The sequence below is a fragment of the Ovis aries genome, chromosome 26 (assembly GCF_016772045.2).
Source record: "Ovis aries strain OAR_USU_Benz2616 breed Rambouillet chromosome 26, ARS-UI_Ramb_v3.0, whole genome shotgun sequence".
Taxonomy (NCBI): Eukaryota; Metazoa; Chordata; class Mammalia; order Artiodactyla; family Bovidae; genus Ovis; species Ovis aries.
In genome coordinates this window covers 39,968,501-39,982,166 of record NC_056079.1, presented here as the reverse complement: position 1 = coordinate 39,982,166, position 13,666 = coordinate 39,968,501, and the positions used below count along the sequence as shown (strand labels likewise).

The window sequence follows — 13,666 nt, the reverse complement described above, 5'->3', positions numbered from 1 at the left end:
CAGAAATAAACACTCTCCCACATAATGGATGGAACTGTGTAAGTATCCTGGAGAAGAGTGAAGTGGTGGGGGTGGGGGGTGGGAGGAATATGGGGAAAGATAGGGTAGGGTGAGGGGGGTAATTTAATATCAGACAGTCAGGGTTAGTTTGAAATTGTGTAGAAGTTTTAGTCTACACTAGAATTTGAGAATTTAAGAAAATTAAGGTAGTGAGTATAGGGGAACAACTGGGAATTAGGAGTCCCAGATTAACAGTAGAGATTTTTCATGTAATAACAATAAAGAAGCAAATACTTTTGCCCTGTGTGATATACACTTTTTTTTCCTTACAGGATTAGCAGCTCTGGACTTTTAAAGTGATAGCATTTGCCAGCCTTCAGCTGAGAAGCTGAACGAAGGGCCATCCTTCCTGTCATCAGTGAGGCAAAATGAGGGGCAGAGAAACCGTGCTGGACGGAAGCAAGGTCATCTGCTGAACTTTCTTGACTTTGGCCCAGATCACAGCTCAGATTCCACTCTTGCTCCGAACTGACCTACCTGACTTTGGTGCCAGGCCTGGAGTGATGTGTCCCTGCCCGTGAGCGCCTCTCATCCCGTGAAGGCTGGAACATGACCACCAGCAGCCCCGCGTGCCACGTCCCGGCGGTGAACGGCCACATGGCTCACTATCCCACCGCTCCCTACCCGCTGCTCTTCCCGCCCGTCATCGGCGGACTTTCCCTGCCCCCGCTCCACGGCCTCCACGGCCCGCCACCTCCGAGTGGGTGCAGCACCCCTTCACCTGCAAGTAAGTACCGCTGGTGTCTTCTCTCTTTTCTCTTGGTTGGTTGAAAGCAGGGTGGTTCGTATCCAGGCTGCGTTCTCCTTTCGTTGGGTGCTGGTTCTTATGGATCTAGAACTGTACCTTTGGTTCTATCAGCAGAAAGGTGACTCTAAACTAGATAAATGGTGAATCTTAGAATTTGGTCCGTTCAAAACCTCACTGGTATTTAGTTCTATTGGATAAATTGCAAACAGAAATGTTGATCAAAGATGTGATCAGTACACCTGAAGAAACTGGTCACTTAATAAACGACATGAGCAATGAATTAGGACATGATGCCATAAAAATCACTGACGATAATCCTGATTTTAACATCGATTTGGGTGGTGAGATCTTCCTTTGAATCTCTTTCTCATTTCCTGGGTACAGATAAAACCTGTCATTGTTTTCAGCTTCCCAGGGATCTTGGCTACCAGTTCATGCCACATAAGCTTTTTAAATGTCCTTGATCACTTTTGGGTCTTTGAGCCACTTCTTGCCTCCAATCTTCTCTAAAATGTTGGGTTCACAGTATTTTAAGATAAAAGTAGTTCAACTTAGAATTCTTAAAAACTGATGTGACTCGTTCATAGAAAGCATCAGTATTATGTGATTTAAAGAACAATGGTTCTGCCTGTTTGAAGACAGGCTGTGGTAACCAGCGAGCTCTTCCACCTTTTGGAAACGGGTTTCCTGGTTTGGCACCAGGAGGTAAAAGGCATATGGGTTCAGCAACGCTGCATCAGGCATCTGCAGCATCTTCTCTAAGTTCTTTCAGGTTCGTAACTCGGCAGGAGCTCTTCAGAGCTCTCCCTGCTGATTGTTTCATACTTGGCTGCTTTTTGAGGTGTTGTTCCAAATATTAGTTCGTTCTTAGAAGTTTCTCCTTTAAATTACTCTCTTCATTTTTCTTTGTGTGTGTGTGTGTGATACAATTAATTTTTATATTACATTTCCTATAGCTGCAAGTTTTATTTTAATTATTTTAATATTTATTTTTATTTACTTATTTATCTGCTATTTTGTGGTCTTTGCTCCTTAATTTCTCCCTCCTTAGCTCACTGGGAGCAGGAAGCTTGCCCCACCTCACTGGGACCCCTCAGCTCTTAGTATAGTGCCTTCAAAGTTCATAGGAGAAGGATTTCTGGATGCCTGGGTATTTGGATAGATGGATGGATGGATGCTTGAATGGATGGGTGGGTGCTTGAATGGATGGACAGATGAACGGACTCTCACTGCAGGAATGTTGGCTGCAATCACTCTGCTATCATGCCTGATATTTACTGATCTGTTTTCCTTCTTGGAATGACCTGATGGTAATTCTCTTCGGTGTTTTGGATTTCTGGCCTAGGCATGTGACCAATAAAGTCTTTTAAGTTGCTTAATAGCATTTTCCCATGCTTCTCAAGTTGAAATTGAAAGTAGATGTAGCCAGAATACCTTCTAGGCTATCAGGAGAGATGGAAAAAAAAAAAAGTGTATTTGAACTATCTAGCTGACCCAGGTGCCAGTTCAAACCCAGTTCAACCAACATGCAAATGGCATAATGAGTTTACTTTCAACAAACACATGAAGGGGCCTGACTAAATGATTGTCAAAGCTATTAAGAGACGCTTGCTCCTTGGAATAAAAGTTATGACCAACCTAGATAGCATATTCAAAAGCAGAGACATTACTTTGCCAACTAAGGTCCGTCTAGTCAAGGCTATGGTTTTTCTAGTAGTCGTGTATGGATGTGAGAGTTGAACTGTGAAGAAGGCTGAGCGCCAGAGAATTGATGCTTTTGAACTGTGGTGTTGGAGAAGACTCTTGAGTGTCCCTTGGACTGCAAGAAGATCCAACCAGTCCATTCTGAAGGAGATCAGCCATGGGATTTCTTTGGAAGGAATGATGCTAAAGCTGAAACTCCAGTACTTTGGCCACCTCATGCAAAGAGTTGACTCATTGGAAAAGATTCTGATGCTGGGAGGGATTGGGGGCAGGAGGAGAAGGGGACGACAGAGGATGAGATGGCTGGATGGCATCACTGACTCGATGGACATGAGTCTGAGTGAACTCCGGGAGTTGGTGATGGACAGGGAGGCCTGGCATGCTGCGATTCATGGGGTCGCAAAGAGTCGGACACGACTGAGCAACTGAACTGAACTGAACTGAAAGCTATTAAAATTTCCCTTAGGAGCTAATTGTGTAGCACAGCCAGCCTGATGGACAACACATTCTAACACATTCCTTTCCTCAGATCAGAAGTATATTTTGTAGATGTAGCCAAGGAATTAAGACTCCTTGGAGTTATGAGTTTTAGTGCCATCCTGGGTGATCTAATCTTGCAGGTGGAAAACAACTCTTAGGTGGGTGGCTGCAGCCCCGATACACCAGCACGTGCCAGCAATGTTGACCTTCTTTGGCTGCTGGTTGTAAGGAGAACGCAGAGCAGAGTAAATGGAAGGACAGTGAGATCTTTATGCTGGATGAGCATCCCCGAACACTCGAACAGGCTCTCAACATACAAATCCCTCACCCATCTGTTTGCAGATATTTCTAGAATTCTACAGAGCAGCACTTGGCACACTACAGCCTGCAGGGCAAAGCCAGTCCACCACCTGTTTTTGTAAATAAAGTTTTATTGAAACACAGCCACACTCATCTGTTTACATATTGTCTATAAAAGTGAAACTGTTGGTCGCTCAGTTGTGTCCTGCAGCCCCATGGACTATAACCCACCAGGCTCCTCTGTCCATAGAATTCTCCAGGCAAGAACACTGGAGTGGGTTGCCATTCCCTTCTTCAGGGTATTTCCCTACCCAGGAATCAAACTCAGGTCTCCGGCATTGCAGGCAGATTCTTTATCCTCTGAGCCACCAGGGAAGCCCCATATTATTATCTCTAGTTCCTTTCATGTTACAATGATAGAAACCATAGAGCCCACTTACCCTAAAATATCCTTTATCCCGCTTTTTACAGAAGTTTGCCGACCCCTGTTATGGAGATAAGAACATTGGGATAGGAATCAACTCATCCCAAATCTAATCATACTCTGTTTCTAACAGGAACTGTTAGCCTCTCTAATTCCTTAGACCCTGAACAAGCTGGGCTAGATTGTACCCAAGATCACCTATAAACACAAGGCTCTTCTTTTCATTTCACAATTACTAAAAAAAGCACAAGATGCCATCAATACTAAGCTGACTCATCAGGCATCTCCTGGTTTTCCAGATCAAAGCTAGTCAATATTGATTTCATATAATTCAGCTTTTAGAAGAAGAGTGTTTGCAGTTCAACAAAAGAGGATGGATGAATAGTGTTTTCTGAGGACATGGGTGAGAGGGTGCTGAATGATTGCATCTTGGAAGATGTCACTTGATGGTATCTGGAGAAGGGGCAGGAAAAGGATGAAGTTCAGAAAGTTCAGGCCAGAAACTCCAAAGCTGGCTTGCTTCACACTCTGGCTAATACCAGGTTTAATTACTTCTTGTAGTAGACAAAGTACATGAAAGCTGCTCAGAAGATCATTAAAAGAAGGCACTCTTGCTATGTGGTCTGTTAGTTGGCCCTCCAAGAGGAAGTTGTCTTTGTTAAAGCCTGTGGTTTAGAAAGACCGGGAAACAAGGGTCAGGTCAAAAAAAAATTACACACAAACTGTTTCTTGCTAAAATTACACTTAAGTTTTATTTATGTACTGAGGTTAGTTAGGTAGCCACATTTCATAAAGTCTTGATAAGTAGCAAAACACACGCTTGGGTGAGAAGCTGGCTACCATGGGACGCAAAGGGAACAAACGTGGTGATGCCTCCATCGTGGGGTCCTGTCGCTGCACGATGGACCCTGCTGGCGTTTCTGTCATAATCCGTACACACCTCGACTTTGCAGCTCAACCAGAACATAAATTCTCCTGCTTTGTAACAGGCTTCTTTCAGCACCATGTTATATATAGCTCAAGAACTTCCTCCTTCAAGAGCAAGTGAGGACAGTTTCCATGGCAGCTACTGATGTTACCCCTGTCCCTCACTCTTGCCTCTGCCATAACTCTCCAGCCTAGGGTTCCTAGGCCAGAACTGGATCTCTGTCTTCCTAGGGGACACAGGTTCCCATTCCCACATATGAGAGAGTCCCTGACCCAACATCTCCTTTATAGTCATTCAGCCTTCCCAAACTTCTCTTCCATGAAGTAGAAATTTTTTTTTATTTAAAGGATTGTCTTTTATAAAAATCATATTTGATCTTTTCAGGATACAGATGGAGTATAAATTACAGAGGAGAGCTGTACTGTAAAGGGGTGAAATCAGAGCCTCTCCAAGACCCTTTCAGCACCAGGAGGAGATGGTCCTCTGTGTCATCGCTCAGATTTTCCCCTAGCCTCCACACTATTTTCAGGCAAGCAGCCCATCTGTCCTTGGTTTGTGCCAGTGGTGGACCCTCTGGCTATTTGAATGACCATTTGTGACCACGCACAACTCCCAGAGAATCTCGTGGCCACCTTTCAGAAATTCTCTTCCCCAGAACCTTCCAACATAGAGGAAAAATATATATATATTTGCAAGAGAGGAGTGAATGTAAAGCATCTTCCATGTGATGCCCTCGTCTTTGCTTTATGACTTAATCCTTACTTCACTGAGTCCCTATAAGCTTAGAAATGAGGAAGTACATAAAAGAGAGTTAAAATAAGTAGTAAGAACAAACTACCCTGTATTGAGCACCTCCTGGATAATCCACTGAGCGTTTATTTAATGCATGCCATTCTTAAACTTTTAAAATAGATCCCTAATATTGCTGCCAGGCCGTGAGCCACAGTCCCATTTTACAGATGAAGACTATGAGGCTTAGAGAAAGTAAGCTAGTTAATGTTGGGGCCAAATTCCAAGCCCAGATCTTGGGGCTCCAGAGTGCTTGTGCTTCCCGATGTGCTGGGCAGTGAGAGCTGCTCAAGCCCTCGGATTATCCCCCGCTGCACTGTGGGTGTCTCTTTCCCAGGACTGTTCACAGAGCGATGATGTGGGGATGAAGGACCTCATAGCCTCTTTAGTTTCAGCAACTTCCCTGGGAGTGGCTGTCCTTTTTCATCAGTGAGGGGTTGAGGGTGGGCCCACAGGCAGGGAGTCAGTGCGATGGCTCCGCTCCGCTCTCTGCTGTGAGCAGCAAGTGCGTCGTCCCCAGCAAGCAAGGCTTCCAACAGGAGGGAAGCCCGATACGCTGTGCCAGGGACACTCAGAATTTAATGTTCCAGGGCTCGCTGTGAGCGCTGGCCCACTGTCCGTCTGCCTCTCTTTATGTTCCTTTCATGGCTGCTTGTTCTGTTTTATGGCCGCACATGTGCTTTTTTATAGGTTGTGGTAAGCTGGAAAATATTAAGAGTTTTGGCTTCGGAGCCTCTGTCAAAGTGATCTCCATTTAACACCGGCATCTTAGAATGAAGGTTGTTTCCCCCACTTCTTTACTGATCAGAAAGTGCTGTCAAAAATCACAAAATTTGGTGTTTACTTAAAAAAAAAAAAAATCCCAGCGCTCTGGAGAGGTAGACTGTGAATCTCAGAATTAACAATGACGGGACATAAAACAGGTCTTATTTCTATCGCTTGTCTTCAACCAAGAGGAGCCTTGTTTACCCAGCTTGTCTAAAGCAGAGTATGCGGCCAGATTGGAATTTCTTATTGCATGTGAAGAACAATGGGCCCGGAGGTGTTGATCTGTTTCAAATACATGCAGATTAATGATAACTAAAACCAACTCATTAACTTGTATTATCCATCATCCTTGGCTCTGTAGTCTTATCTTCTTTCTCCTGCGAGTGATATTTGTCCTTAAACATACACAGTGACCCCACTGGACAGGGATCGCATCTAATTTTACTGTGTCTGGGGCTTAATATATTGCTGGCACGTAGTGTGCATGTCGCGTGTAACAGTATGGTTCGTATGTATGTAGCCTTCATGATTTTCAAGCCAAATAAAAATAAAGTAAAATATGGTTAAACTTGCTGGGAATTTGAGGAAGTGTACCAGTTTTACAACTGTTACAGTAATAACAATTTTTGCCCGTTTCATCTGCTGTTGGTTGCTGTATATCTCTGAAGTTCTAAGGCTGAGAGATGTCAAAGGCTTTCACCTGCATGTTTTGGATAGAGTTTAAGCTTTTGGCGTGATTGAACAGTTTTCATGTCTGGCCTAACCTACGGCTTTGTGTATATCATATCAGAGGCCGTTCCTTACAGGGGAGGAGGCATTGATTGCTTCAGTGAGATGGCTCTTTTCCCCGATAATAAAGGGATCTTTGTGCCATCTCCTCGATGTCCGTACCATTTCCCCAGACTCTGATTGAGTGAACGTGGAATCCTCTGAACAGTTCTAATGAGGAGCTATTTGTTGAACTTTACCCCAAGGGGATCGGGAATATGTGAACATGAATTAGAAACAAAAAGATTATTGTTCAATTTCATCAAATTAACTACGATGCCCAAAGGAGAATCTCAACTCTTGAAGTATGTTTCTGAATAGAAATAGGCTTTCAGTCCACGGAGGTGATCATAAAAGCAGGAATGAATTTTCCTCTAAGCTTATTCCTTTGATTATCTCTAGGAAGAGGATGTTTGGAGGAAAAAAAAAAAAAAGACCAAAAAGAGGCCACGAGTGGAGAAAAAGAAAGGGATATTTTTGACTTTATATTAGAATTCCTTTAGATTTACCAAGTAAATTAAACAGACCCTTTTTAAATATGTATTTATTTACCTGGACCCCGTCTTCATTGCAGCACGCAGGAAATTTGATCTCAGTCGTGGCTTGCGGGATCCTTACTTGCAGCATGTGGGATCTAGTTCCCTGACCAGGGATCAAACCTGGGCTCCCTGAATTGGGAGCTTGGAGTCTTAGCTCCTCGACCACCAGGGAAGTCCCCTACATAGACATTTAAAAAGAGCATTTTTGAACTCATGAAAATCGAACCTCTGAAAACTGGAACCACAGCAGCTCTGAGTTGGCTGAGTCGGCTGTGAGATACGAGAGCTCCCATGGGTTCCAAATCTCTATCTTAATGAGTCCATTAATCTACAACTCCTATACATTTCAGATGGGTTATTTTGCTTCTAATGATGAAAAACCCATTCAGATGACCTTGAGTGGTGGGAGGTTAGCCTCTGTACGCATCCGCGTAGCTGGGCTTGAGGGCAAGTAGCATGCCACCAGGGGCTGCCTTCCAAGCCATCTTCAAGATGCAGCTCAGCCCTCCCACAGCAGCTCTGGGGGTTCACGCCATGTTGTTGGGTTGACATGATTCCCTATTTTGTTTTGCTTCTTGATTTTTCTGCTTTGGTTCTCTCTAACATGCGAATGATTCTTGGAAATTTAAGCAAGAAATGGGGGGAGGAAAGGAGGGAGATAGGGAAGGAGGGAGGGAGGGAGGGAGGCAAGGAAGGAGGAAAGGAGAGAGAGGGAGGGGGAAGACAGAGAGAGACTCTGGCGAAGCCTGTCTGTGGGCTGCAGGCCACCGCCAAGAGCTTGAGGCCACCAGACCCTCCAACGGTGCCAGCCAGGCGGTACCATCCGCTCACTTGTTTTCCACTTTGCTGTAGAATGGTGCTAAAAGCAGCTGCCATCTATTTAGTACGCTCCATGTGTCACCTCTGTCTGCCACCTGGAAAGAATTAAAAAATAAAGACTGAGGTAACCAACTTTCCTAAAGTTGCCCCAGCCAAAAACGGTGGGACCAGGTTTGAACTCCCCCTGCTGTGACCAGAGTCATCCTCGTTGCCACAGCTCCTGATGGCAATGGATATTGAGGGGGGGCAAAGGTTTTTAGAACGCTGTGTCTTACCCTCCTATTGGGAAGTCATAGTCACCAAGACTCATTTAAATCTAAAACTCTGACGCTCTTTGCCTTCGAAGACCTTGATTTTTTAAAGCCTGTAACATCCCCCCTCACCCATGTACCTACTGTGTGCATTTTATTTATGATAAGGGTCCTGTTCTGCGGTCTAGTTGATTTCATTGCTTTTCCCCCTTCCTGCGTCTGTTAGCCAGAACACCTGGTCCTAGCTAAAACTCTTTCAAAGTGTGTGGAGTGAGCGAGTCGATGGTTCTGGCTGCCAGAGGGTTTTGGAAATTTGTGGATTTGCTTTTGAACGTCACAGTGATTGGCAGAACTATGAGCATTTGATGGGCAAGGGCTCGGGGCTGCACTTTGCATGATAGAATTCCCTGGTATCTCACGGCTTCCCAGTGTCCCCCATTAGTCATACCAAAAGCCCTCCCCCCAAGAAATTATGATTAACTGAAGCGAAACTGTAATTCTACTTTAAGTATAATTGTAAGATTTTATTGTATCTTGAGTTATTTAGAACTATAGTGAAAGTGAAAGTCGTTCAGTTGTGCCTGACTCTTTGCGACCCTCAGACAGTCCCTGGAGTTCTCCAGGCCAGAATCCTGGAGTGTGTAGCCTATCCCTTCTCCAGGGACAAACCCCAACCCAGGGATCAAACCCAGGTCTCCCGCATTGCAGGTGGATTCTTTACCAGCTGAGCCACCAGGGAAGCGCAAGAATACCGGAGTGGGTAGCGTATTCCATCTCCAGCAGATCCTCTGGACCCAGGAATCGAACCGGGGTCTCCTCCTGCTGTGTAAACCGAGAGGAGGTTTATCTTCATTTTGGGGGGTTTCTTTCGGAGTGTTTCTCAGAGTCATTCACCTTTTCAGGAAATCGTGTCACTGATGACACTGTTCTTCTTGGCATTTTGTTCACCGATACCACACATTTTTGTCAACTTGCATTTGGAGTTAAAACATCCATTGCAACTCTGCCTAGAGGGACAAGCATCTTACCATTTCTTTATGCTCGAGCATTTTTACACCCTGAAATAACTATTATTTTATCATAAGTGACTTTTTAAAATTCACTCTTGATATTGCAGTCAGGCCATCATATTATCTTCTTTCAAATTGCATATGCACGTGGGCTATATTATCTATAGTTCTCATGTTGATACAGTAAAGCAGGTATTATGAAATGTGTTACTAAAAGAAGCATTGCATCCAAAATGTTGAAGATTATTGGAATGAGTGGATAGGTGAAGGAATGCAGGAATGATTCAGGGGAAAAATAACTAACAGTGTAAAATAAACCGCTTAAAAAGTAAATGTTCTAGCTGTTGAGAGGAGCAGAAGAAACTTTATAGGTGAAATGGACAGGAAAAGGTTTGCAAAACCAAACCCTATGACTGTGCCAGGCATGGGACAGTGACTCGGCACTAGGAAAAGCGATCAGCAGAAGATCCAGGGGAAGAAGGAAGGTGTTTTAAGTTTCCCATCTTGGATGGCATGTGGGGTTGGCAAGGACCCGTCCAGCCCTTGCCTCCAGGTCCTGATGTGTCGTCAGACTCTCTGAGGTGTACAAAAGGGAACCAAATGTATCATTCCTTACGAGTTCACTCTTCTAGTATTTACTTAACATGCGTGGGTTAAGTGTTGCAGTCGGCACCTCTAAGTCTTTCTGAGGCTTTTCTGGGAAACCCATCAGAGCGATCGGTTCTTATTTATGTGTCCTGTCAGGTACTGCTTCCAATGAGATGTCATCTTAGGATTTACTAGGAAAAACGTACAAGACTGTTAGAGGTTGAATTATGCCTCCCCGAGAGATGTTGAACTCCTTACCTCCAGGATCTATGAAATGGATATAACTTTACTGAGAAGTGGGATCTTCTCAGATGATCAAGTTAAAATGAAGTCATTAGGGTGGGTTCTGGTCCAGTACGCCAGCGTCCTTGTAATGATGGGGAATGTGGACCCAGAGGCAGAGAGGCAGGGAGGAGGCTGTATGAATTTGGGGTCGTGCTGCCACGAGAGAAGGAACACCAAAGACATCAACGCCTTTACATTTCAGCCCAAGGAGCACATTCCTTCCATTGCCTTTCTTCTAGCTCCATGAAGAAATCAAATTTCCCTACTGTAACCTAGCATGCAATGGATCTTTCCTTTTTAAAACAGTCATATTTCTAATTTTGCAGTCCAAATGTGGCTGTTGCCTGAACGTTTTAGCTGCCTCTTTGGATTATAACTTCTACATGTAGTGGAGAGTGTTTTGTTCTTTCTACCATGCTACTAAATATAGCCACCTAAATATTCTTAAAGCAGATAAATGGGTCATCTGGAGAGGTAGCGCAGTAGGAGACTTGAGTGCGCCACGTGTAGCCAGCTCACAAACGTGTGCAAACTAATCTCTGTTTCTAGTCTCAGAAAATAACATATAGTCCTATTTCTTTTTAAAGTAGATATTTTTTTGTCTGTGCTGGGTCTTCGTCGCTGTGCATGAACTTCCTCTAGTTGCGCTGAGCAGGGGCTGCTCGTTGCTGCCGTGAGCTGGCTTCTCACAGCAGTCAGTCTTCTTGCTCTGGAGCGTGGGCTCAGTAGCTGTGGCACATGAGCTTCCTTGCTCCTCTGCGTGTGGAGTCTTCCCAGCACCAAGGATCAAACCCACATCACCTGCGCTGGAAGGTGGATTCTCAACCATTGGGCCACCAGGGAAGTCCTATTCCTGTTTCTCTACAGAAATTTTTATTCCATATAATGTTCTTTGCCTGATTACTCTTTGAGACCCCACGGACTGTAGCCCACCAGGCTCCTCTGTCCATGGGATTCCCCAGGCAAGAATACTGGAGTGGGTTGCCATTTTCTTCTCCAGGGAATCTTCCCAACCCAGGAAGCGAACCCAGGGATGGAACCCATGTCTCCTGCATTGCAGGCAGATTCTTTACCAGCTGAGACGCCAGGGAAGCCCTAAAAGAGAGAGAGAATTGCCAACTAACCACAGTGAAAGCCTATTTTTAAATTCATTATGGTCCTTTTTTTGTTTCTTGCAACAATTGAATTCTATCAACCTGAAATCTATTACCCCTCAGAATTTTGTAAAATAATGTTTATTGGACATTATCTAAGTGAGTGAATGCTAAGTCGCTTCAGTCATGTCCAACTCCTTGTGACCCTGGGGACTGTAGCCTGCCAAGCTCCTCTGTCCATGGGATTCTCCAGGCAAGAATATTAGAGTGGGTTGTCATGCCCTCCTCCAGGGGATCTTGCCCACCACCTGTGTAAGTCTCTCTGGATCCCAAGAAAACTTTATATTTTCCACTTATTGTAAAACCCAAGATATAAAGAAACCAGAACTCAAAACTACTAAGCAATGAAGTTGACTTATCTTTTTTTCAACCAAAAAAAAAAAAAAAAAGATTGCCAGTGAGCTACCAGAATTAGGGGAAAGGCATGGCAGAACCCCACCACAGACTTCAGAAGGGAGAGCCCTTCTGGCACCTTGATTTTGGACTTCTGGCCTCCACAACTCGCTTGTGGCTAGTTGTTACTGTATCTGTGCTTTCCTACCACTGAAGAAGGAAAAACTACGCCTTTTATCTCCCCCCCCCCGAAAAAATATCTAGTAATTCAGCTATTTTCATATAATTTTGTTCTCACTGTGACTTTCTTTTTCTGCATGATGTGACAGTGACTCGGCACTAGGAAAAGCGATCAGCAGAAGATCCAGGGGAAGAAGGAAGGTTGGCTTGAACTGATGAATGATAATTTAGGGAAAGGTTTTTTTCCGTCGTAGCCAGACTCTCTTGGTTCTGGCAGCTGCAAGTCCAAGGCCAGGAGCCACAGTGTTTTCCGCGCTTTGAATGAGTTCCTCTGTGCCTCTTCTCTCTCTTGGTCTTTGCCATGTATGTTAAGCTCCCACCCGCTTCTACAGCCTCCATATGCCTTCTTTAACATCCGTTTTGCTCTTCTTAGTCTTTAAGCCTTACCCTCAAAATTCTGCCAGGTTACCCATCACTGTCACGTCGGAGCCTATGAGACTCTCCAGAAGAGTCATTCTTATTACAAGTCCATATTTCAAGTTCCAGTCACTGGGAGAGTACTGGTCGCAGCGATCTTATCATCATCACGATCGGCTCTTTAGTATCTTAAGCATCCCGCTGCTGGCTCTGGCAGTCTCTCTTCAGGATTTGTGAGCTATAAATTTAATTGGCTTTGTCTAACCGTCCTGAATTCTTAGTGGCTTCTCCCTCTTTGAACAGGAAAATCTGAGCAACTCCCCCCTCCAGCCCCGGCACCCTTCCTCCAATAACACGTTCTTTGATGCTTAAAGCTAGTTTCGTCATACAGTTGGTTCTGTACCCTGTACATTACCTCTGTCTGTTCTCCACATCTGAGATGTTTTTAGCTTCTTATTTTAGCTTCATCAACTGATACATGCCAAAAATCTTTTAAAATTGTTTTGAGACCACCTAAAGTTACATCACATGTAAGCTTTACTTACATGGAAGGATTCCAAGCCTCACCAAACTCTTCCCTTAACTTTGCCTTCAGTAAAGTGGGTACCTGGGTCTCTGTCTTTTGTATCATGAGTCAAATTTAATAGTATAAAACTTGTACATATAAAGGTTTTTTTGTTTCAATTTGTTGTCAAAAATCTAAAAAATAATAATAATAATAATCATTGTAGTATTTGCTGAGAATAACTATTTTCCAATGAGAATGCAATCTTTTAATTCAATGTAAAGATATTTTGCCCAGTGCCCATAAGCTTGACAACTGTCTGGATAAAATAAAAGTTTGGGGGCATTCTGGGGACAATGACCATGTCCTGTGGGCACTGATGGCGGCAGTAAGTCATGTAGCCGGTGTGCAGTCCTGAATTGCATGCCACACTGCGAGCAGCACCGTTAAGAGACTGCCCCTCAGCTGTGGGAGCAAGAGTCGAGACAGAAGCACCGATTAGGGAAAGTTCATCTTGTTGGATTAAAACCGGATCAGTGCAGATCATTGGGGGAGGTGGCACAGATGGTACCGGAGATGTTCAAGAGGTACATCTTGTCTTCAGGATGGTAGACAA

The 13,666-nt window shown here is 44.2% G+C and overlaps 1 protein-coding gene across 2 annotated transcripts in view; it reads left to right on the top strand.

Moving 5' to 3' along the window:
* RARB (retinoic acid receptor beta) overlaps positions 1-13,666 on the top strand; it is an 869,358-nt gene that overhangs the window by 422,714 nt on the left and 432,978 nt on the right. For both annotated transcript variants that reach the window (XM_042241494.2, XM_060407106.1), the window contains exon 3: positions 333-787. In XM_042241494.2, the coding sequence (XP_042097428.1) occupies positions 610-787 (178 nt within the window). In that variant the 5' untranslated portion in view covers positions 333-609. The remainder of the gene's footprint in view (positions 1-332; positions 788-13,666) is intronic.